Raw genomic sequence first — 25,637 nt, forward strand, 5'->3', positions numbered from 1 at the left:
CTATTTCAATTAATACATTATTTAGATTTATTATTGTATAATATTTCATAATAAACAATTCATAAATCCAAAATGAATAATCTAATAATAAATACAAAATGTCAATTGTTTTAACAGTGGTATACTGTATACTGTATGTGTACGCGTTCATTTGATTATATCATATATATATCATTAGTACAATTCATTATTAATTGCTTTGTTTTCATTATATATAAATGTATGATCATTTATTATTATATAATATCTAATAATATTATAACCTAATAATATTACATACATACAAAATAATGATAAATTAAGTACAAAATCATTTAAAAACTACAAAAACATTTTTTTAAATCCAAAAGACACGCATGCTACTGAAAGGATGTTATTTTTTCTCAAAAAATTACGTTAAAATTGTAACTTTTTTCTTGTTAATGAGAGATGAGATGGTTTTTTTTCTTAATATCTTGATTTTATTTTGGTAAAATTACAGCTGTTTTTTTCACTTCTGCTGTGTTTTTCTTCTTGTAATTTTTTCTTCTCACAACTGAGACTTGATTCTCGTAATATTATCACTTTTTCCACGACCAAATTAAATCAATAAATGACATTATTGTAATTCTGTCATAATATTACAACTTTAAATAAAAATCTTTTTTTTCCGTTAATATTTCAACTCTATGCTACTAAAATGAGATGATTTTTCCTCATCGTATGACAAGTCTATTCTCGGAACAATGCAATATATGTCAAATGAATGAATTCAAACGAAAAACAGCCAATAATTTTGAGATGTTTATGCTTTATGCTTGCTGCTTCTTTGCCAAGTGTTGGGGCCCTTGAACGCACCATAGTTAAACGTTGCATAATTCCATCTTTGGTTATCATTGATAGTGTCGAGTGTGTATACGTTTTATGCTGTGAAGGTGTTTCATAAGAAATGTGTGAGGCACATTAAAGGGCCGAAACCTGGATTGTGTGGCTGGTGAACAATGGCAATTGAAGAGAGAAGGGATCTGAATCTCATCTAATCATTTACAACACTCAATTTGATTGCAAATGTTGACCCCAAATCGGAGGAGAACGTCAACATCAAGCTAGCGGGAGGGTTTTGCAGGGGGAGGAGCGCTGTGTCAGAAATAGCCAATTTTATGGGCGTTGATTTTCTCCATTTGCTGGCGGTCAAGTTAAAACACAATAACAACACAAAACGGCATTGTAAGATACACTGGGATAAAAGTAATTATACTACCATCAAATCATCCATTTAAGGCTCCATTTAGTATTGAAACGAGTACAGCAATCCTTCATTGGCTCCACCCCCCACCGTGATGAATCCATGGACGTGATAAGCATGATTCCTCCTCAGGAAAAAACAAAACCTGTTTACCACCTTCTAAATATGCGTTTTTAACATGATTAGAGCTCTCTAGACATGAAATAACACCCCTATAGTCACCTTTACACTCCTATTACCCAATATAGTAGACATAATAAGAGAAAATGAGACATAGAAAACCTGTTTACCACCTTCTAAATATGCTTCTCATCATGATTAGAGCCCTCTAGACATGAAATAACACCCCTATAGCCACCTTTACACTCCTATTACACAGTATAGTAGACATAATAAGACAAAATAAGACATTTAAGACAGTTTACCTAGCAGAATAGGTGGCAGACAGGAAGTGACATCGGGGGTTGACGGTTGAGTTTTAGCTTGTTGTGGGCGATGGCCGCACCAGTAAGCTGTGTTATGATGATGACTATGATGTTATTATTATTATTATAAATGATCATTTATTAACTTTGAATCCCCGATATGTGCATAGAGTCATTTTACCGACCGGCACATAGTGCATGTATACACAGGCTAGCATTGATAGGCAAAAGACAGGCACGGTGCTTTGTATTGGCGTAGATTAAAATACACACGTAAAGAAGATGTATTCAGAAGGATATTATTATGAAAGAGTAGGAAGTAGTCAGTGTAAGGTGTTTATGAGAGCACCTGCTGTGTTCAGTAGTCCTGTCACATTACGAGAGCTAAAATGTCAAAAACAGCATGTTAATGGCGGTAACTCATTTATTTCATCAATTACCTTAACATTTTTACCGTCGTTAACGACATCCAGCTCAAAAACACCTCTCTAGTCCTTGGAACCACACTTTCTCATTGGCACGCGACGACCGCGAGATGCATTCAGGGACACCTCGAAAATCGCAAGAACATCTTTACTGTGAGCGCATGTGTGGTGTCACTAAAGAGAAAGACAAAGGAAAACAGTAAGTGCATATTCTTCTCTCTCTCTAACGTAACTCTTAGCTGAGGAAGAACAATTTGATGCATTTAAGTATGCTCGGGAATCCCGAAAATACATGCACAGTCAAAACATGTGAATTCAACTTCAGTTACGTGGTGTGTTTGAACGCAACTCTTCATTCAATTGTTGCTACCATTGAAGAGACTAGCGTTAGGCAAATACATTGGACAGTGGATATTTTTAATATTTTTATTTATGTATTTATTTATTGTGTGTGTGTCGGTGGGAGGATGTGCGTTGTGCTCCAACGTTGACATGTTGGATGCACGCCGGCGATGCTGACAGGTTTCAGATAAGGCCGAGTGAAGCTTCAAAGCTTCATCTGGTATCTGGAGTGGCATGTGAGGAGTTGCCGGCAGACGTCTTTAGAGGTTAGCGGCGGCTCCACCGCATCATGCCAACATGCAGGCAAGGTTCAACCATTTTGGATTTCAGACAAACATTCCCTCCAATGACTGAAGTGTCAAAAGTATCCATACGTTGACTCAAGAATCCATTTTACAGCATGAAGAGCTGGTATCAATATTTCAATGTCGATCCACACATCACTTGAGCAAGGAACTCTCTCAGTGTGAATGTGTCAGCCTGTATTATGTCTCATTATGTATTAGTATATTGGCAATAGGAGTGTAAAGCTGACTATAGGGGTGTTATTTCATGTCTAGAGAGCTCTAATAATGTTAAAGTGTTTTAGAAGGTGGTAAACGGGTTTTCTATGCTTATTGTGTTTTAGTTTCTCTAATTATGTCTACTATATTAGGTAATAGGAGTGTAGAGCTGACAATAGAGGTGTTATGTCATGTCTAGAGGGCTTTACTGTAATAATGTTAAAAAAAACTATTTAGAAGGTTGTGAACAGGTTTTCTATGCCTTCTATGTCTTATTTTCTCTTATTATGTCTACTATATTGGTAATAGCAGTGTAAAGCTGACTATAGGGGTGTTATTTCATGTCTAGAGGGCTCTAATCATGTTATTTTTTCCACTGGTTTGCCTGTGGGACCCAGCATCACCCCTTCATGACTCAAACTGCTCAAATCTATCAAATATCTTATATTTCGTGAGAAGAATAAGTGCAAAATAAGACAAGTTTAATGAACATTTCAGGAACAAGAGGTTTTGATCCATGAAGTGTGTCTGTTAAGGTTTTTCTATTTGCTTTAGTTGAGTTTGACTTGACTTTGAAGCATCGTAAAAGTAAACATACACAAATAAATCCCTCCTTCATGGCGGTGATAATTGAATGTCCGCAAAGTAGGATTCAATATTAATCAATAGAATGTTTTTGTAGTTATGGCATAAAAAAACAACCTTTCCAACCTTCTAAATACGTGTTTTGACATTATTAGAACCCTCCAGACATGAAATAACACCCCTATAATCAAAATGCTATGGAAAGAAATGCTATGAAATATAACAATATGGAAGATAAAGACTATGCAATATAAACAATATGGAGGATGAAAACACGGGATAGAAAGTTCGGCGTTACGCTGCGTGAGGTCAAGCTTGTGCACCCCAGTGCTTGATTGGTCAGCTTGTTAGTGATTGATTCCATGCAAAGCAAAGTGTGCACGTATACAATGATGATGCCATGATACTGAAGGTAAAAAGCTCTGCAGTCTGAAGAGCATTCATATTTAATGTTGCAATGGACTCCCTCACACATCACAGCAGTCAGGCCTATTAGCAGGATGAATGTGTTCAGGCTGCTCAGGGAGGGAAGTCTCACCTGCCATTCATCATCCTCACGTCACATCTTCATTTTATCCAAGATAATTAGCTCTAATTTTACCTCCGCTGGCAGGAATTTGGATGTTCCTGCCTTCAGATGATGAAATAAGTCAGCTCAACCTCTTCATCGTGTGTCAAGCACATGCTGGTACATCGTACTTAAAGCACATGCTAGTACTGCTAGCACGTCACTACTATCAGGAGAACCAGAGTATAGAGCGGAGGGAGCCGCCTGCTGTGGCCCAGCAAGGTGCACTGTATTCGGACCCACGCTCAGAGCAGCCGGTGTGACGCCACGTAGGTCTCTGACAAACCTTTTGCACTTTTCCAACGCCGCGGCGCTGCCGTTTCAGGTGGCTGATAAGGTTTTTTGTGTGCTCCATGGGTTTTTTCTCTACTATGATGTCGTCGGTTGGCTTGAATGAAATCCTACTCTCGTGTGTCCAGGCCTTTCTGACGGGGGAGGCTGGCCGTTCCGTCTGAAGGTGCAGGATGAAAAGATGGCGCAGCTGCTTGTACCGCCAGGACCAGACAGCTTCCGCCGCTTTAGTCGTGAGTCCCTCGCCGCCATCGAGAAGCGGGTCGCCGAAGACCACGCCAAAAAACCCAAGGGAGAGAAGAGGAAGCGCAACGATGCGGACGAACTCAAACCCAGTCGCGACTTGGAGGCGGGCAAGTCCCTCCCCCTGGTGTACGGGGACGTTCCCAAAGGCATGGTGTCCACACCGGTGGAGGACTTGGATCCGTACTACAGGAATCAGAAAGTAGGTTTCTTTTAGCAGTCATGTGAGCGCCCGGAAGGAAGATGTCAGGTCAGGATTGATGTGTGTTGACATGATGTGCATCAGCAGCCCAGCAAATAGGATTAGTTGGGTCTGTGCGCTGAACAACAGGCCAAGTGCGGCTTAATGATGTGAAGTGCTGATGTGATTAGTCAACTGTCTTTTGTCTCCTCTGCAGACTTTCATCGTAATAAACAAAGGAAACGTCATCTTCCGATTCAATGCTGCTCCCGCCTTGTACCTCCTGAGTCCCTTCAACCCCCTCAGAAGAATATCCATTTGGATTTTGGTTCACTCATATCCTTTTTGTCACCTGATACGTTTGCTGCCTTCTGTCTTCCACGCTGCCTTTCTGGTATGACGTGCTCTGTATGCGCTACAAACTCGCTCAGCGTCCGGGATTCCTTCCAGTACGGAGAGAAAGTTCTGTCTTTTTATCCAATCAAAGAAGAAACATTTGCGAGGAAAAAAATGATTTACAAACCCCCCAAAAAAAGATTTGTAACCAAAAAAAAAGTAACCCCAAAACATATTTGCCATAAAAAAAAAAAACGATTTGCAAGCAAAAAAAGAGTTAAAAAAAAGATGATGAAATATGCGAGTTTTTTTGGGAGGTTTTTTTGCTTGCAAATCGTTTATTTTGCTTGCAGGTGCCATTTGACAGCAACAGCGTTTGTTGACATCAGAGTCGTAGGGAGATACACGGCGTAACAAACACGTGGACCGCACGAAGGACACGACCACCCTCACGCACGACTTATCTACACCTGTCTCGTCCCATTTGACAGCACCGCTATGTTTTTTTTTGGTTGACAAACTGCTGTTACAGTATAGGCTTGTTGTCCTTTTGTTTTGTCCAAGGGTGTCCACTACAGGTCAAATGATGTCAAATGTTTGACTTGTCCACTTACATGTCAAGTTATTTAAACGTAAAACTGTGCATCCTTTGACAGACCTCTCTGCACAGACTTTTTGTGGCATGAGTGCAGAAAGAGTTAAAAAAAAGGGATTGCCCTCCAAGCATAACATCACAACGAGGTAGTTAAATGTTCATTTGTCATTTGAAATTGTGTTTACATTATTTTGTGCATGTCAAACTATAATTATTGTCTATAAAATGTGCTTTTGGGTATCATTACTTTCTGTGGGAACATTTACCTCGGTTAGAGCCCGTTTTGTTTTGTGTACAGATTAGTGACGTTAACCGAGGCGCCGCAGTACTTGGTTTAGATGAATGCTGATGTCGATTGTGTGACGTTTCCTTGACATGTGCGTGTGCACATTGTTCAGCGTGGTGATCATGTGCACCATCCTCACCAACTGTGCTTTTATGACACTCAGTCGGCAGCCCGACTGGGCAAAGAATGTGGAGTAAGTCTTTTCTTGACGTCCCACAACAAGGAGCGCTGATGTTGGCGACGGTGGCGTGATGCGTTTGTCTCCAACAGGTACACGTTCACTGGCATCTACACCTTTGAATCCTTGGTGAAAATCTTAGCCCGGGGCTTCTGCATAGGCAAGTTCACCTTCCTTAGAGACCCGTGGAACTGGCTGGACTTCTCCGTCATCGTTATGGCGTGAGTATTTTCACTCTAAAGTGTACATTTAAAGACAAAATTAACTGAGAGAGTAAACAGTGTCTGAAAACGCCACAAAAAAAGCCACAGATGTATTCTGTTCCTGGAGGAACACCCCCGATACACAATATGGACTTTTAAAGACTTCTCCTCAAGTTTGACTGCTGTGCTTTCCTGTCATGTGTGTCTTTTTAGCCAATCAAACAAAAAATGATTTTCAAGGAAAAAAAGATTTGTAAGCAAAAAAACATTTGTAACCAAAAAAAAAGATTTTATCCGTTATTTTTGTTTGCAACTCTTTTTCTTTTGCGTGCCAAACGTTTTTTTGTTTGATTGAATAAAAAGAGATTGGCGAGCAAAAAACGGATTTGCAAGCACAAAGCAAAAAGATGCAAAACAATAATAATGGATGAAATAATGCAAATCTTTTTTTTGTTTGCAACTCTTTGCTTTTTGCTTGCAAATGTGTACTTTTTGTTTGTTTGATAAAAAGATATATTTTCCTGCAGGTATGTCACCGAGTTTGTGAACCTGGGAAACTTTTCGGCTCTGCGAACGTTCAGAGTGCTGAGAGCTTTCAAGGCTATTTCTGTGATCCCAGGTGAGATGTAGCTAGCCAGTGCTTCTCGCACGAGACGCGTCCGTTGGAAGGTTGGAAGGACCCTGTGTATAGCAGTCACCTGTCCAACGCGGCCAGCGGCCACCCATTTTGTCTCCCTTGGTCAATATCTGACTGCATATAGCGGCCAAATTACCAACTCAAGTAGAAGCTTCATGCACGGAAAAGTTTTGTTTTTCAATCAATGAAGCCGTCGTGTGTAGACTTTAATTACTGAGTCCTAGCTCAGTCACAATCATTCACAAGATCCACACAAACTGTCAGTTGTTCCACATAAAAAAGCCGTCTTCTTTTGAGCTTGCTATTTCCTGGTCAAACATGTAACTTTAAGAGCATTTGCACCAAAACATTACCGCAAAGTAGGCTGGGAACAGGACGTGCTCCCAGCGACGCTACAATAAAAAAAAAACATACGCTAGCATGCATGCGGCAGCGGGAGCAAAACTGAGTTGGGTTGTACTTAATTGAAGTATTTTAGAATGTACTCACGTTATTTTTCATCAATCCTCATCCACAAATCCATCAAAGTCCTCATCTTCTGTATTCGACACAAACAAAGCCGTCTTCTTTTCCGTTCGCTACTAGTCTGTTAACTTGTCAGTGTTATTCAGCTCCGAAGCAAAGAAGGAAACTTCTCCTGTTGCTTCTGCTGTAATGCTAAAGCTGTAATGACACTCTGTCGTATAAAAAGTAAAATATTAAAAACAAGCGTAAGACATTACTAGCACAGCTTTGTTCTGTGGGTGGTGGATAATAACAAGCCTAGTAGATTCAAGAGTTTTATTGTCATATGCATAGTAAAACAGGCCGTTATACTAAGCAGTGAAATTCTTATTCTGTTCATTCTCCCAAGAAAAGAAAGAAAACACAAGAAAAAGAATAAGAACATCAGTAGTGCTGTACAACTTTTATCCGCAGTCACACAGTGCCATCTACTGGTCAACATTATTATTCCCCCCCCCTTTTTTTTTTTCCTTTTTTTTCCTCTACTGGTCAACATTCAAACTGGACACCAACCTGTCTATAGAGGCCACCTGTCTATAGCGGCCACTTTTGCAGACTCCCTCTAGTGGCCGCTATAGACAAGTTTGACTGTACATATAAAATATTTTTACATAATGAAAATAAAACAAAATGAAAAATATAACTATATTAAGAAAGCACTATGTAAAAAAGTAAAATGTTAAAATATATGTAAAAAAAATAGATAAAAAGAAAATCTGTGCATTTTTATTGTGCATTATTTCCAGGCTTTCAAGGGCAAAAAATGTTTGTCAAAACTGACAGAATACAGCAAGAAAAATGAAGTGTCTTTTATTTTTAAAAATGTTTGTAATGTTTTTAATGACGTTTTACTTGATACAAAGCAAACGTAACATAGCTAACACAAGCTGACAACTGAGACTGAGTTGGAAAGCGCCACAGTGTTTCGGGTGTGTGTAACTTTTATGCTAATAAGCTAGCGTGTGCTCGTTGAGCCACTTGTCCGATGCTACCTATGCCGTATCTCACCTGCAACGAAGCGACACGAAGGAGCGGGACAGGAGGACACTAGCATGCTAACATTACATTTGACCATCATGCTAGGTTAGGCTTTCATTTAAGGCGTGTAGCGAAGGCTGCTAGCGAGTGTTCCACCGCAATAGTGTTTCTTTGCTGAGCGTGTGCGTGTGTTTGGTAGGCCTGAAGACCATCGTGGGTGCGTTGTTCCAGTCGGTGAAGAAGCTTTCAGACGTGATGATCCTCACCGTCTTCTGCTTGAGCGTCTTCGCCCTCATCGGCCTGCAGTTGTTCATGGGCCATTTGAAGCAAAAGTGCGTGTTCATGCCCGTACACAACCACTCCATCGTCAACGCCACGTCCTCCGACGACACCTACATCAACGCGGCGCACCCCGCCCACCGGGAAGCGGCGTTCAACTGGACCGAGTACTCGCTGGATCGGAGTGAGTAGTTGACTCGTCATCATCAGGGAAGGAATGTTCTTTTCTTTGGAACTTTCACGGTGACGTGCCATTTTTTTATTGTTTCAAATACCGTGTTTGCATATTCATAGGATTTTGTGGGATGGTTTTTGTTTTTTTCTGTTGTTGTGTTAGCTCGGCTCTCTTGTGAATCATCAATATACTTCAATCAATCGATACATCAGGAAATAACTTCAATTCATCTCTGCATTCTTTAGTTGTTTAAATGAATCATTTCTTGGAATTCATATCATCAATATACTTTAGGGTTTAAAATAAATAAATAACTTCAATGAATGAATTTGCTGAAATGAATAATTTATTTATATTTTAATTTATTGAAATGAATAATTTATATCAATATACTTTCAAATATATTTATTGTATTTTATGTATTTTTAATTCTATTTTTTAAAATAAAGAAATAAATAACTTGATTTTATGATTAAAATATGAATTTCTGGGAATAAACATGTTTATTGAAATTGATGTCATCAATAAATAACGTAAATGAATTATGAAACAAATGATGGATGTAATTAAGAAATGAATGAAATGTCTTGTATTCCTTATGAATGGGTGAAAAGAATGAATGAATTTCTGGAAATGATAACGTCGAGCAGACACATGAGGTGAATTTGCACAAAGTATTGATATGGGATCGGTATCGCCGATACCAGCCTGATTTTGACTCCGTACGGGATGGAAAATGAAGTGAGCGGTATCGCACACGACGACACAATGACCACCGCCGCCACGAATGACGAATGGTGACTTCATGTTGAGTAATCCCCGATGTTGTGTGCTGTCGTCCAGGAAATTACTACTACCTGCCGGACAAACGGGATCCTTTGCTGTGTGGAAACGGCAGCGAGGCCGGGTAAGAAATGTTGGCAAAATGGGACACGGTGCAGAATGTGAACGATGCGATGCTTTCCATGCAGGCAGTGTCCGGAGGGCTTTTCATGCATCAAAGTGGGGAAGAACCCAGACTACGATTACACCAGCTTTGACTCGTTCGGATGGGCCTTCCTGTCTCTCTTCCGACTCATGACGCAGGATTACTGGGAGAACCTCTACCAGCAGGCAGGCAGCAACGCCTTTCCTTTGTGCTTGCGCAGGGGCGTCAAACTCACACATCACAGTCCTAGTCACTTGTCACTGTGAAAGCAAATACACGTACAATTATCACACATTTCATTAGCATTTCTATGTTCTATGTTCTATGTTCTATGTTCTATTTTCTATTTTCTATTTTCTAATCAAGCTGCAACGACTGTTCAACTCCCACTCATTTATTCCTTTTAGCTTTACCTCGCTTTTATTCCATCGGCAGCAAATCCGTCACAACTGACTAAACAAATACATTTTGCAAGAAAATGAAGTGTTTTTTTCTACATTAATATGTTAGTTTTGACTTAATATAATATAAATATATAAAAAGGTTTTTCAAAAGTAATATATATAAAATATTTAAATGATATTAAAAATAAAAAAAGCTATATTAAAAAGTACTAGATAAAGTTAAAAAAAGTAACAAACAATATATGTATGTATGTATATATATATATATATATATATATATATATATATATATATATATTGTAAAGAAAAATAAATAAACAAAATACAAAAAGTTCATTATTTTCAGGATTTTGAAAATTAAGTGTCTTTTATTTTTTTACATTTTTAAATTATTTTTTTACTTAATATAATATGAATATATAACAAAGTAAAAGAATATATAATATATATAAAATATATAAACATTATATTGAAATGATATTGAAAATACAATAAAAAATACAACTATATAAAAAATTACTATATAAAAAAGTCTAATTAAATTTTAAGAAAAAATAAAATTAAATTTACATACAAATATTGTAAAAAAAAAAAATATATATATATATATATATATTAGGTACAATTTAAAATGAAAAATAAGTGCTTTTTTTATATGTGCATTATTTCCAGGCTTTTGTGGGCAAAAATGTTTGTCAAAATTGACGAAATACACTAAGCAAGAAAAATTAAGTGTCTTTTTCTTCTTTTTAGATTTTTGTGATTGTTTTAAAATTATTTTTTAATAAATATGATAGAAAAAAGTGAAAAATATATATAGTGTATATATAAAATATTTTTTTAATAACATTAAAAAGAAAATAAAAAATATAACTATATTAAAAACTACTATATAAAAAAAGAAAAAGAATAAAAAATAAATAAATAAAATAGAAATATTGAAAAAAAACATTAAAAAAAAGTTATTTCCATGGTTTTGCAGGCAAAAAATGAAATGAAGCAAGAAAAATGAAGTGTCTTTTTATTTTTGTGATTTTTTTTACTTAATATAATATGAATATATAAAAGTTAAAAATATATGATATATCTAAAATATATTTTTTAGTCATCTTAAAAATAAACTAAACTAAAAAAACTAGAATTATATTCATAAGTGCTATTTAAAAAAAGTAAAATAAAATTCAAATATATATAAAAATATTGTAAAACAAAAAAAAAACAATTAAATGAATGAAGAAAGTCGGTGCTTTTGTTATGATGCATTATTTCCAGGCTACACAAAACAATACGGGGCCGTGAGTTTGCTTGACGGAGGCTCTGAAGAAAGCGGTGTTGTCATCCGTGCTATCACAGCACGCGTGAGACATGAAGGATGAACACACCAGCCTGCACCTCAATGCGAACGAGCCATGTTTTCCAAAGTACAATTGCAAGAACACTTGCAGGTAAAAGTGGATTCATCTCTGATGAGATTTGGTAAAGGATCTTGTTTCAGGGATGAGCTGATGGATGCCTCAGCTTTTTCCAGGGAAGCCCGTCGTCTGAACACGGAGCGTTAGCGCTTGACCTTTTACCTTTCAAACGATGTGTTTGTTCAGGCGCTTTGTCCTTTTTCAAAAAAGCAGCTGAGCTTCTCACGTTACCGTGTTTGCAAAGAAATGCAAGGTGGAAATGGGGCGCAGGTGCAGAAGGAACCGAGACAAACACGGGATGATCAACGCTTGACTTTGTAATGTTGAGCTTCTCTCGTTACAAACTCATGCAATAAACGTTGCAAACCGCCACCACAACCACCTTTCACTGCTCCGCTTGGCACTGGGAAGGACAGATGAACAAAGACACGCTGCTTGTCATAAAGAGAAAGCCTGGAAATAATCCACAACGAACAGGCACTGATTTTATTTTTTTTTTGTACAATAGTTTTGTGTACACTATAATTTTTTAAACCTTTTTTATAACAGTACTTTCTGATATAGTTTTTTAAATTTTATATTTAATATCATTTAAAAATATTTGATATATACATATATTTTTACTTATATATATATATACATTATATTCATATTAAGTAAAAAAAATCACAAACATTTAAAAAATGAAAAAGACAGTAAAAAGGCACTGATTTTTTAAAAGATTTTATTTAATGTTTTTTTGCAATATTTGTACATACATATATATTCATATACGTATATATATATAATTTTTTAATGTTTTTTACTTTACCTTGGTATGATAGCACGTATGACAACACCTCTTTCTTCTTCAAGCAAACTCACGGCCCGTATTGTTTTATGTCGCCCACGAAGGCCTGGAAAGAATGCACAATAAAAAGTCACTGATTATTTTATTTTATTTTATTTTGTATTTTTTCAATATTTTTATATATATTTAAATTGTTATTTTTTAACTTCTTTTTACTTTTATCTTTGCTACTTTTTAATATAGTTCTATTTTTAATTTAATTTAATTTTTCTGTATTTATATTAAGTAAAAAAAAAGTAAAAATTAAAAAAATTAAAAAGACACTTTAAAAAGCCACTGTTTTTTTTACTATATATATTTTTTTCATTTAATTTTTGTTTTACCTTTTTACTTTTTCAAGGAAATAACAGACAATAAAAAGGCACTGATTTTTTTTCTTTTTTTTTACAGTATTTTTTTACAATATATATTTTGATTTTGTTTTTTATATAGTAGTTTTTAAATGTAGTTCTATTTTTTTATTTTATTTAATTTTTTAACGTTAATATAAATATTTTATAGATATATATGTTTACCCATTTGGTATGTTCATATTATATGATGTTATGTAACAAACATTTTGTGCTATAATGACACGTCATTGTTCTTGCTAAATGTATTTGTTTCGTCCGTAGTAGTGCTCGTCCAAGTACTTGTGAAATGCTATTGCTGATGGAGCAAACACGTCGTGGTGAGGATGCGTGAGGGGATGGAGGAGCAAAGCGTGCGTTCAAACGAGCGTGTGTTTGTTGGGACAGACGCTGCGGGCGTCCGGAAAGCCTTACATGGTGTTCTTCGTGCTGGTGATCTTCCTGGGCTCCTTCTACCTCATCAACTTGATCCTGGCCGTGGTGGCGATGGCGTACGAGGAGCAGAGCCAGGCCACCATCAAGGAGGCTCAGGAGAAGGAGGAGGAGTTCCAGGCCATGTTGGAGCAGCTCAAACGACAGCAAGAAGACGCTCAGGTCAGACGCGGTCATGGATGTCCTCACCGTTTCTCATCACTTTGGCCCCACACTCATTTTCCAAAATTACCTCTTTATTTTTGTTGTTTCTCATAATATTACTACTTGACAAAAAATGATATTCTTTTCTTGAATATTTCACCGCTATGCTACTAAAATGATATTATTTCCCTCATAATATTACCGTTATTTTCTCCGTAGAATACCATTTTTTCTCTTAATATTTTGACTTTATTCCCATTTTCCCAAGCTTCATTTTCCAAAAATGACCTCTTTATTTTATTTGATTTTTTTTTTTCATAATATTCCAATTTTGTAAAAAAAGAACATATTTTTTCTTTAATATTAAAATGACATTATTTTTCCTATAATATTATCAGTTTATTCTCATAAAATTGTGACTATTTTCTTTTAATATTTGGACTTTATTCTTGTAAAATGACTGCCCTTTCCCCCTTTTGGCTGTTTTTTCAACTTTTCCAAAGCTAAGTTTAATCAATTTTTCTTTTGTAATATTTACATTTTATTTGGATATTATAACTTTTTGGCCAACCTAATTTTCCAAAAATGACAACTTTTATTTTCCTTTTGGTTTTTCATAGTATTATGACTTAAAAATAGTTTTCAACTCTCTGCTGCTAAAATGATATTATTTTACTTCATCAAATTACAATTTTATTCTCCCTAAAATTGTGATTTTTTTTTCCCATTACGATACAATTTTTGTGACTTCATTTTCATAGTAATATAACTTTTTCCCCAACCTAATTTTCCAAAAATGGCCTTTTTAGTTATTTATTTTTCATAAGATTGCGACTTTAAAAAAAAGAACACATTTTTCCTTTAATATTTCAGCTTGATGCTACTAAAATGCTATTATTTTTCCTCCAAATATGAGGAGTTTATTTCCATAAATTGCAACCTTTGTGACTTCCTTAAGAGCCAAGAGTGCCAAAGGTGTTTTGTTGTTTTGGTGAAATGATGGCTGTTTTGTTCAAGGCTGTCCGTGCATCAAAGGTAAATGTCACATTCTCTAATCCAATCCTAGAAATGCTTGATTGCGTTACGAGAGATCAAATGGAACACTTGACATTCTGCTTCGTCCCCGCCTAGGCTGTGGCGTCGGCGTCCGGCGAGCGCGGGGAGGTCGGCGACGACGCCGGCGGCGCCGAGAGCTCCTCCGAAACCTCAAAGCTCAGCTCCAAAAGCGCCAAAGAGAGATGCAACAGGCGCAGGAAAAGGAAGGAGGAAGAGAAGGTCCCCAAGTCCGAATCTCAGGATAGCATCAAGAAGGCCCGATGCCGCTTCTCCGTGGAGCCCGACTTACTCAACTGTGACACCAAGTCCTCCTCGGCCCACCAGGTTCACCACCCTCCTTTTGCGCTCTCGTTTCTCCCGCTTCCTGTTTTTATGTGAACGTAACGAGTCGTGACGCTCATCAAGCATGACGGAGCAGAAGAAAACACTTTTGAAATCACATTGAACGCAACATGACAGCAGAAATGCAACACTTTTAGAAAGTAGCATATCACAAAGTTTTACAAATAATCAAGGGAAAACATATCTAAAAATATTAAATAAAATGAAAACATAAGTGCTTGGGATTTTTTAGGATTTTTTACTGAATATAATATGAATGTAAAATAATGTAAAAAATGATATGTATATAAAATATTTTAAATAATATTAAACATTAGATAAAAATAAAAATAGAGCTGTATAAAAAAGTACCATATAAAAAAAGTAAAAAAACGTTTTAGAAAAATATGAAAATTAAATCACATTTTAAAAAGTGCCTTTTTGGTTGTTTTTTTTTACATTTTTTTTGTGATTTAAAATTTTTTTATAATACAAATATAAAAAGAAGTTTTATATATATTGTTTAAGCAATATTAAAAATAAAATAAAATACAAAATAGAACTATATTAAAAAGTCAAATATAAATGTATATAAAAATATTGTAAAAAATATTAAATAAAGTTTAAAAATAAGTGTCATTTTTATTATTTTTTATTTTTGAGTTAATATTAAAAAGTACTATATAAAAAAGTAAAACGTTTTTTAAAAATCTAATTAAAATACATATAAATATATTGTAAAAAAAATTATAACATTAAAAAAATATTGTCTTTTTGATTTTTTAAAATGTTTTTTTTACTGAATATGATATGAATATATAAAATAGTTATCGTAAATATATATGTTGTCCAAATAATATTACAAATAAAATAAAATAAAAAATAGAACTATATTAAAAAATAAAAAAAATTTTATATGAATACTTAGACGTTTTATATACAGTATATATATATAATGTATGTATATATATATATATATATAAATATTTTAAGCAATATGAAAAATAAAATAAAATAGAAAATAAAACTATATTAAAAAGTAAAAAGAAGTTTAAAAAGGCAATAAGTAAGTGTCTTTAATTTTTTTAAAATGTTTTGACAATGATGGGGGCTCTGCTTCTTCCTGCTCCCTGTCGGACATGTTGGCTGCTGTTAAATGTACTAAACGTGATGGAATCATGCGCCGTTAGATTGTGAAGGCGGTGAGCTTTTAGGCTTTCATACGCTGCCTGACCAAAACAAAGACCTGACTCTCTAATTCAAGAGTTTTTTTTATTGTCATGTGCATAGTAAAACAGCAGTTATACTATGCAATGAAAATCTTATTCTGTTCATACTCCCAAGAAAAGAAAGGAAACACAAGAAAGAATAAGAACATAGAAACATAAACACATAAACATATATACCAATAAATTAAGCAATGCCAAGTCACAACCGTTATTTGTCCACCACTTTGGTAATGCAGGCTATTTGACCGCTTATTGCACGCGTGCACCAGTGATCCAATGGGAGACTTTTATGACTTGTCAGCTTAGTTCAGTCCAGGTGGTGACTTGTTTTGGGCAGGCAGTGTACCGCCAATAAGCTTTATCATTGACATAGATTTATTAGTAGTAGTATTGTTATTATCATACATACTGTATAGTCTTATTAGGGCTGTCAAAGTTAACCCTAACACCCCCAGTGTTGTTGACACACAATTAACATGTGCATGTCCTGTTTGACCCCCCGCCCACTCTGTAGTTGGAGGAAAGGCAGCAGTGACAGTGAAGGTACAAGCGGGAACAAGTACTCAGCAGAAATGGACAAAGAAAAGGGTGTAACGTCCTAAATTTATGAGGAAAAAAATCGTAAATATACAAGAATAAAGTTGTAACTTAAAAAAGGCATAAATCTACGAGAAATAAAGGGTTTTTTACTCATAAATTTATGACTTTATTCTCAAAATTAATCGGATTATTATTCTTTTTTTCCAATGTGGCCCTAAATATTCTCGTAAATTTGCGACTTTTTTCTCAAAATCTCAGATTATTATTCTTTTTTTTACAATGTGGCCCTTGATATTGTCATAAATGTACAAGTTTATTCTAATAAATTTACAGCTTTATTCTGGTAAATTTACGACTTCATTCAAGTTTTTCCACTGTGGGCCTAAATGTTCTTGGAAATTTACTATTTTATTTTTGAAATCTCAGACTCTCATGACTTGTTTAACAATGTGGCCTTCAATGTTCTCGTAAATTTACAACTTTATTCTCACAAATGTATGACTTTATTCTGGTAAATTTACAACTTTATTCTTATTAATGCAGGACTTTTATATTTATGACTTTCTCAAATGATTGTTGTTTTTTCCCAATGTGGTGCTAATTCCATTTGGGAGCAAATATGAGGTGAAAGCAAAAGGGTAAAATCCTGCAGATGAGAACGCTGGAAGGTGCGTTCAAGGACCGTCAAACAAAGTGGGACGAAGCACCGCTGGCATTAAACATGCAAAAAGTAGGGGGTTTCTAACAGGATATCATTTTTGTGTTCGAAGGGACTGACAGCCCTAATCGTGATTATCTTGGACTTCATGTTGGGGTTTTGTTGTGCGCCGCATGCTCTGCTGACGTGTCTGTGCAGTAGCTGTTGTTATTTTCATCAAATGGAATGACGCCTCCAACGCTTCTTTTTGTCCCCATCATCATCATCACCTTCTTCTTCTTCTCATTGCTGACGATGTCACCAAGATGCTTTTTATTTCAACCACCATCATCACCGCTTCCTCCATCCTCGTCGCCACGGCACAAGCGGCTTTTCATTTGCTTTCTTTTCAGCGCTCGTGCGCATTGGCCATCGCCATCATCATCGTCACCATCTCCATCATGGCACCCCTGGTTGATATGAGCATCTGAAAGTTGTTTCTTCTTCACGCTCGCCGTGTATTCGTCCTTGCTACTGAAGAATATCTTTCTCTCTTAGTCCTTTCTGAGTATTCACGGACCCCCATTCTCATCCAGACGGAACAGCAGGACCAGCGTTTTCAGTGATGTGGGCTCAGAAAATGAGTTTGCGGACGATGAGAACAGCATTTTTGAGGACAGCCAGACCGGAAGGAGCTCTTTGTTTTTCCCCCGCCACAGCAGCAGCGTCAGCCAGTCCAGCTTCTTTCCGCATCCGCTGCTCTCGCCCTGCAGGACCAAGCGCAGCTCTGTAGACTGCAACGGTGTGGTGTCCTTAATGGGGGCCCATTCTATCCCATTGTCGCCCCTGGGCCGCTTTCTTCCTAAAGTGACAGTAGATATGAGCTCCGCTAGAGACAAAGTAAGAAAGGCTCGTGGGGCCTGCTTGTCACATATCCTCTCTTTTTGTCCTTTTCCTCTTCAGTACAGGATGCAAACAATGATCAATAAGTGGGGGCTGTAACGCTGGTTAATAGATACAAAGTGAGGGCACCACTCACACTTCAGCAACCATCTTTGTCACAGTACATTATTCATCCATCCACCCATCCATTCATTTTATTCCGCTTATCTGGGTCCGGGTCGCCGGGGCAACAGTCTCAGTAGGAAAACCCAGACTTCCCGGTCTCCGGCCACCTCTTGCTGTTCCACCGGGAGGACACCGATACCCCTTTCCCACTGCTGGGGCAGATTGACTTCAGAGCTGGAGTTGAGCCTTGAACAGGCTCTACACCAGATCCATTGTCCTTTGTCCTGGGGGGGCGTGTCTTTACGTCACCAGTGTTACGCCCCCCGACACAATCCATCAACTTTGCTTAAATACGTTATATATTGTTTGTAATGTTCTGCATCGTTCCCTTTTTTGAAATTTGCAAAAACTGACGTTTATAGTTGACGGTGCCAGCCAGGACGAGCTTTTCATCTGTTGTCCCTGGACAGATGTTGCTCATTGTCTCCCTAAAACAACAGTAAAAGGATGATAAAAAGAACAGTGCAAATATAAAAGATTAGTGAAACAGATGCAACAAGATAATTGACCACAGTGCAGACGTTGGATCAAATGACCAATGACCAACACCCACAATACTTCAACATGAATCACGCCAAGGGAGAAACAAATGACAGCTCAGTGGGGATAACATGAAAAAACTTAGAATATATACACAGTATAAGTAATAAATACTGTACTATTAATGTTAGTACGAGTGATGACATGTATGATGTGTTAGGAACCAGTTTTTTAGATATTTTTGGAATAAAGTATATGAACTCAGTTCTCTAATGATCTGGGGGAGGGAGTCCCACTCCTGTGTAGCTGTGACTGAAAAGGCATCCGACTAAAAGTGTTTTTCCAGAGAGGAACAAAGCAGTCTCCTCGTGCCCCTCGTGTTACCTTGAGAGATGTTCCGTATGTTTGCAAGCTGACTGAGGGGAGCAGATGACAGACCGTGGATGATTTTCTATATCAGTCCCAATTTAAAAGGTGATGTTTTTGTAAGACGATACAGTGTCTTATCGTTTTGTAGAGTGATTCTATAGGTTTTACAGTACTTTTATTTGCCTGTGACCAGGACTTAAGACGGTAGGTGACATGTGGCAGGACCATAGCATGCATGAACATTTCAGGTGTGGTCTTATGTACTGGAAATTTGAAATATTATATTTGACACGATTACAGACCTTTTTTATTTGAGATTGAAATGTTAGTTTAGAATAGGATACCAAGATATTTGAATTCTGACACAACTTGAATCTTTCCCCCATTTGCATAAATATCTGTCTGATTATTGGCAATGTTGGATTTAGAAAACAACTTAGCAACTGTTTTGTTTACACTGAGTTTTAAGCGGGACTGCTTCAGCCATTCTGAGACATGAGCCGTGGACTGTGTGTTTTTACCATGTGTATAAATGACGGTATCGTCTGCATACATTTGAATGAGGACGTTGGGACAGTCTGAAGGAAGATTGTTGATATAAATTGAAAATAGCAAACGCCCTAAAATGGAACCTTGCGGAACACCTGTGGACAGAGGGGGTGGAGGGGAATGGTGGTCCCTAAGTCCGACTGACTGTGATCGATTTGATAAATATGATTCTATCCATTTCATTGCATCGGAGGAAAAATTGAATTTGCTTAGTGCTCAACAATATTCTATGATTTACAGTATCGAAAGCTTTTATGATATTTTCTATGAACAACAATTAGCAGTCTCTGTGGAGTGTTGAGCTCTGAAACTAAAGAGTTGGCAGTTACTCAAATTTGGCATCCACCTGTTCTGTTGATGGCATATAACCACATTGCTTGTGACAAGCAAAGTCTGTTCCTTCACATTTGAGCACCTGTGAGACATCCTCTCAGGGATGGGCGGAAGAACCTGCTTTGGAGATGCTTTGGAGAATTCCGTTCCCCAGAGGATTAAGGCAGAGCTAGATAACAATGGTGGGCCGCACGGTGGCCTGGTGGTTAGCATGTTGCTCACACAGTCAGGAGATTGGGCAGGAACATCTGGGTTGGGGTCTCCGTTTGGGCATCTCTGTGTGGAGTTTGCATGTTCTCCCTGTGCATGCGTGGGTTGTTTGCGGGTGCATGTTATGTTCATCGGAGACTATGGAGGTATGAATGTGAGTGTGAATGCTTGTTTGTCTATTTGTGCCCCGCCATTGGCTGGCAACCAGTCCAGGGTGTACCCTGACTCTCGCCCCAAGTCAGCTGGGCTAGGCTCCAGCATGCCCCGTGACACTAGTGAGGACAAGCGGCATAGAAAATGGATGGATGAATAACAATGGTGCTCACAGTAAATATTCATACCAAGGACACAGCTACTCCCACGATGATGTGTGAGATGAACAATGGCTCAATGGCTGTCCCATCCCAAGCAAGCCATGTTTACTAAATGTATTTGGTGTTTGTATGATGTGATGACTGATGACTTGGCCGTCTTAGCATTCACACAAGCGTTTCTCCCGACAGGCTGACAACACCACGGACACGGAGGGAGGAACAAACCAGGAAGGCGCAGACTTTCCCGAGCACCCAGAGGTCAGGGACAGAGCTCATAGCGTTGCAAGTGTCATAACCAGCACCGTGGAAGGTCGGTACTGAGCAGCCACAATGTTTCAGCCTGCTTGTAGTTACCTCCGCCAAGGAGGTTATGTTTTTGCCAGCATTTATCTGTTTGTTTGTTTGTGTTCAAAATAACTTAAAGTTCTGAATGGATTTGGATGAAATTTTCAGGAATTGTTGAAAATAGGATATTGTACAACTGATTAAATTTTGGGGCTGATCCGGATCACCGTCTGGATCCAGGAATTGTTTTTAGGATTCTTTAACATTGCGAGATAGGACCATTTTCGGCATTTGTGCATATAACTCCACACAAAAGAAAACATACAGGACACGTTTTCAACAAGTTCTGCAAAATATCAAAGACTGATCCAGATAATGGAATCATTCTGGATACTATGATACAGAATATGGAAAAAAATAGGGGACACTGTGAAATTTGGAGTGTGCCAACGGATTTGTTGTATCTTCAAAAGCTATGGAGCGAGAGCCAGAAGAAAACCGCCATTACGGAAAATGCCATTTTTGTGAATAACTACTGAACTGATATTGATCATTAAGAATCCTATTGCTAATGCTATGTTTCATGGTCAAGGAATCTAAATGTGGAGATTAGATTGTGTAGACTAATATTGATGCTGTAAATCACAATGTGAGGGGAACTATGGCGGAGGTCTGCGCTCTCTAAGTGCTTTTCTAGTTATTTGTATTTTGAAAATGTCCTTGTTTTTTTGCACCAGAGCTTGAGGAATCGAGGCAGAAGTGTCCTCCCTGCTGGTATAACTTTGCACACACCTTTCTCATCTGGGAATGTTGTCCAGCCTGGCTGAAGATTAAGAAGATTGTCAAACTAATTGTGATGGATCCGTTTGTGGACTTAACCATCACGATCTGCATCGTCCTGAACACCTTGTTCATGGCCATGGAGCATTACCCAATGACCAAGAGTTTCTCCAGCATCCTGGCTGTGGGCAATATGGTGAGTGACGTTTTGTGGCGTTAGAAGTGGGATCTCCCATGTTTGTGACAAGCCGCTGTGTGTGTTTTTGCCAAGGTGTTCACCGGCATCTTCACGGCTGAAATGGTCCTCAAGATCATCGCTTTGGATCCGTACTATTACTTTCAGGAAGGGTGGAACATTTTTGATGGGATCATTGTCAGTTTGAGCTTGATGGAGCTGTGCTTGGCCAACGTGGTTGGCATGTCGGTCTTGAGATCTTTCAGATTGGTGAGTTCCAACACGCACCACCGGGCCAAAAATGGGGTTAGTTTGATCCGTTTTGTCCGCCTTGTCTTTTCTTTCTCGACAGCTGCGAGTGTTCAAGTTGGCCAAGTCATGGCCCACGCTCAACACCCTCATCAAAATCATTGGTAACTCCGTGGGGGCTTTGGGCAATCTGACGCTGGTGCTGGCCATTATTGTCTTCATCTTTGCTGTGGTGGGCATGCAGCTTTTTGGGAAAAGCTACAAGGACTGTGTGTGTAAAATCTCCAGCGACTGCACTCTGCCCCGTTGGCACATGAATGACTTCTTCCATTCGTTCCTCATTGTGTTCCGAGTGCTATGTGGAGAGTGGATAGAGACCATGTGGGACTGCATGGAAGTGGCTGGAACAACCATGTGCATCATTGTCTACATGATGGTCATGGTTATTGGAAACCTCGTGGTACATTTTTCATCTCTTGTTGTCAATTCACGAGTCCCAGTCATCGATAGGTCGAGCTAAATGATGCAAAGCCTTTTATTAGAACGCGTACCCTATGCAACGATAAACATCCCAAAGTCGATATCATGTTATTGTCCGACAGGTGCTGAATCTGTTCCTGGCCTTGCTGCTGAGTTCTTTCAGCGCGGACAACCTGGCCGCGACAGAGGACGACAGCGACACAAACAATTTGCAAATCGCGATCGGACGGATCCACAACGGCATCGCCTTCGTCAGATCGCTGCTTCAGAGCAGCTGCAACAGCGTTTGTCTGAGGAAGAGCAGGCAAAACCAGACAGTCGATAAATCTTCCCTGGATGACTTCCACAAAGCTTCCGGACCCAACGGCGTCCCCAACCACACCATCAAGGAGCTACCGAGGAACGGCAACGGCGACGTGACCGGAGTGGACAAAAGCGGGGACAAGTACATAGTCTGCAGCAAGACGGACGATTCCATCATGTCGTTCATCAACAACCCCAGCCTGACGGTCAACGTTCCCATCGCGGCGGGGGAGTCCGACTTTGAAAACCTCAACACGGAAGACTTCAGCAGTGTCTCGTCTGACGCGGGGGGATGCCGGGTGGTAAGGATGCTCTTTAACTTTCTTCTGCTTTGCTGACAGATATTTTCCACCAAGAATTACCTGAAGTTGTGTACCAAAATCATCAATTGTAGAGTATATAAGACATATTAGGCAAAAAAAAAAAATGTTCACGACCTTATCAATTACAAACAATTACTCATGGTTTTTCGCCTGTTGCTGGTGGTCCTGGAAAGTAGCCCCCATGAAAAGATGGAAACGTGGCCTTGGGGTCAATCGTGTCTTGAAAAGAAGCATACAGTATGGAGGGGTTTTTTCATCTGGGAATGTTATTGCAGTCCCATGGAAGCAATGGCCAATTTGGAAATGAGTGCAATAAAACACATCCCTTGAACAAGGAGAGGCCATCCAGACAAGAACATAGCAGTTATGCACGTAACCTTATGTAGCATTCAGTCTGAAGTGTTTGTTTAGTTTGGATGGAGGAAACACGATACTGTCATTTAACACGTGTTGCCCAAAAACATTGTCCATGATGCATCATGTTTAGGGAGCACTTTACCGTACATTCCACTCATCATGGAAATGTACACTAATCACCCTAAACCCTTTTAGCAGACTGCCCATTTTACTTAACTTGATTCTACATTTGTGGGTGTGTTTTTATTGACACAGAAAATATCTTTTTTCTCTTGGTTTATACTTTCAAAGGAGAGGTCTCCATTCCAAAAGTAGTGTAATATTAATTGCGTGTGCTATTCATTTGTTCTTCCAAATCAGTGAGAGATTGAGAGTGGTAAGACTGAAGCGTAATTGGTGGCGCAAACACATTAAGTTTAGTGCTGGGAGCGTATGGCAGCAACATGTTACATCATTCCCCGCACTGCATTAGCCCGTCCCAGGACTCCTCCGTGTCCGCTCCAAGCCTGTTCTCATCCACTCCCTCTTCGGGCACACCCTGGCTTAAACGCTGAGAGACAGCACACACTCCACATGATGTTATTACCGATACATTACACCACTTGTACCATTTATACATAGCACTTCATCACATCCAACATCCAACAGTTTGCTTCTGCAGTGCATACATAATAATGCTTGCTTTTTATTCATATTCAATCATCTGTGTGTTATTGTGCTTATAGTTTGTTTCTATGAAACTACATATAGTCATCCCTCCTTTATCAAGGTTCATTTTTTGTACTTAGAGCATAGGAAACCTGTTTACAACCTTCTAAATATGCTTTTTTAATCATTATTAGAGCCCTCTACACATAAAATAATGTCACGTTTACACTTCTATTACCCAATATAGTAGACATAATAAGAGAAAATGAGACATAATATAGACTCACACATGTTTTATTCACTATTGTCTCATCAATGTAACATTACTGACACCTAGTGACCGGTGTAGAATACTACATATCATCACAATGTCTTTGAATGCATCTTTGAATGCATTATATTTGTATTTTACATCATTTAGTCATTTTTATGTTTGAAAATCCAAAAAATACACAACATTTGCTTTCACTTGCCTATTTTTGGACTAATAGTAGGCCATATTCAACCACCAAACAGCCTGGTTTATTATTTCATGTATTTTGGAAAAGCTGTGATAGAGTGTGGGGGGGATTGCTGTATTTCTAACATTGGTTCATTGGAAGTATGAGACACAGTGAAGCAGAGAAGCAGATCTTACTTAAATTCAGTTGCAAATGCTGGAGGATTCTGTTGGCTGTCTTTCAAATGAAGGTGCTGAGCCTAACCCGAACCCTCTTAAACCTTTGGTTTAACCTTTCATTCATTTCATCTGAATGCTTCTTCGCAATAAAAGGCTTTTTTGTCTCACTCCCATTTCTTCTTTTTGCACTTTGAAGCTCTACTTAGAACCTCTTAAGATCCAACAGTGCGAAATGGACATTCTTCACACGTCAACTGTTATTAACGTCAGTCGTTTCATTATTTATACGTGAAAAGTAATGCAAATGAAAGTGTTTTAGTTTGCTTTTGTCTTTTTCAAGCACTGGAGCGAGATGTCCTAAAAGTCAGATGTTTGTTTGGCTTCATCTGATTAGATTGTGGATGACGATGGCCAGCTCAGCTCCTCTGAGGGCAGCACGGTGGACTTTGGGGAAAACAGAGATGGAGGAGAGTCGGTGGACTTTGAATTAGAGGAATCCATGGAGCCTGACGCCTGCTTTCCTAACGGTGAGTATGATTTGTCCAAAAAAGCCGCTACGCTACGAAGCTCTGCGCTCCAAGTAAACCAGAGTCTGTGGTTTCTTCCTGCTCAGGCTGCGTGCAAAGGTTTCAGTGTTGTCAAGTCAATGTGGAGGTGGGCCGGTGGAAAATGTGGTGGACTCTCAGAAAGACCTGTTTCCGGATTGTGGAGCACAACTGGTTTGAGAGCTACATCATCTTCATGATCCTGCTTAGCAGCGGTGCTCTAGTAAGTCCGTTTCTATCTGGATACCATCATTCCTCTTAGGGACGTTCTTCCTGCCAAAATGGATC

General features: G+C 38.3%; 1 protein-coding gene across 2 annotated transcripts in view; it reads left to right on the plus strand.

Annotated features, from left to right (window-relative positions):
- Positions 1-25,637, plus strand: part of scn1laa (sodium channel, voltage-gated, type I-like, alpha) — a 36,288-nt gene that overhangs the window by 1,007 nt on the left and 9,644 nt on the right. Inside the window, exons 2-19 of one of the 2 annotated variants that reach the window (XM_054786947.1) lie at positions 4,493-4,809; positions 5,006-5,123; positions 6,108-6,198; positions 6,276-6,404; positions 6,914-7,005; positions 8,705-8,968; positions 9,803-9,866; positions 9,931-10,072; positions 13,291-13,497; positions 14,611-14,859; positions 17,821-18,162; positions 20,775-20,895; positions 21,608-21,846; positions 21,922-22,095; positions 22,178-22,534; positions 22,677-23,159; positions 25,199-25,331; positions 25,418-25,572. In XM_054786947.1, coding sequence (XP_054642922.1) covers positions 4,546-4,809; positions 5,006-5,123; positions 6,108-6,198; positions 6,276-6,404; positions 6,914-7,005; positions 8,705-8,968; positions 9,803-9,866; positions 9,931-10,072; positions 13,291-13,497; positions 14,611-14,859; positions 17,821-18,162; positions 20,775-20,895; positions 21,608-21,846; positions 21,922-22,095; positions 22,178-22,534; positions 22,677-23,159; positions 25,199-25,331; positions 25,418-25,572 — 3,624 coding nt within the window. In that variant the 5' untranslated portion in view covers positions 4,493-4,545. The remainder of the gene's footprint in view (positions 1-4,492; positions 4,810-5,005; positions 5,124-6,107; positions 6,199-6,275; positions 6,405-6,913; positions 7,006-8,704; positions 8,969-9,802; positions 9,867-9,930; positions 10,073-13,290; positions 13,498-14,610; positions 14,860-17,820; positions 18,163-20,774; positions 20,896-21,607; positions 21,847-21,921; positions 22,096-22,177; positions 22,535-22,676; positions 23,160-25,198; positions 25,332-25,417; positions 25,573-25,637) is intronic. The other variant, XM_054786946.1, reaches the window with a different exon arrangement.

The sequence above is a fragment of the Dunckerocampus dactyliophorus genome, chromosome 9, assembly GCF_027744805.1.
Source record: "Dunckerocampus dactyliophorus isolate RoL2022-P2 chromosome 9, RoL_Ddac_1.1, whole genome shotgun sequence".
Classification (NCBI taxonomy): Eukaryota; Metazoa; Chordata; class Actinopteri; order Syngnathiformes; family Syngnathidae; genus Dunckerocampus; species Dunckerocampus dactyliophorus.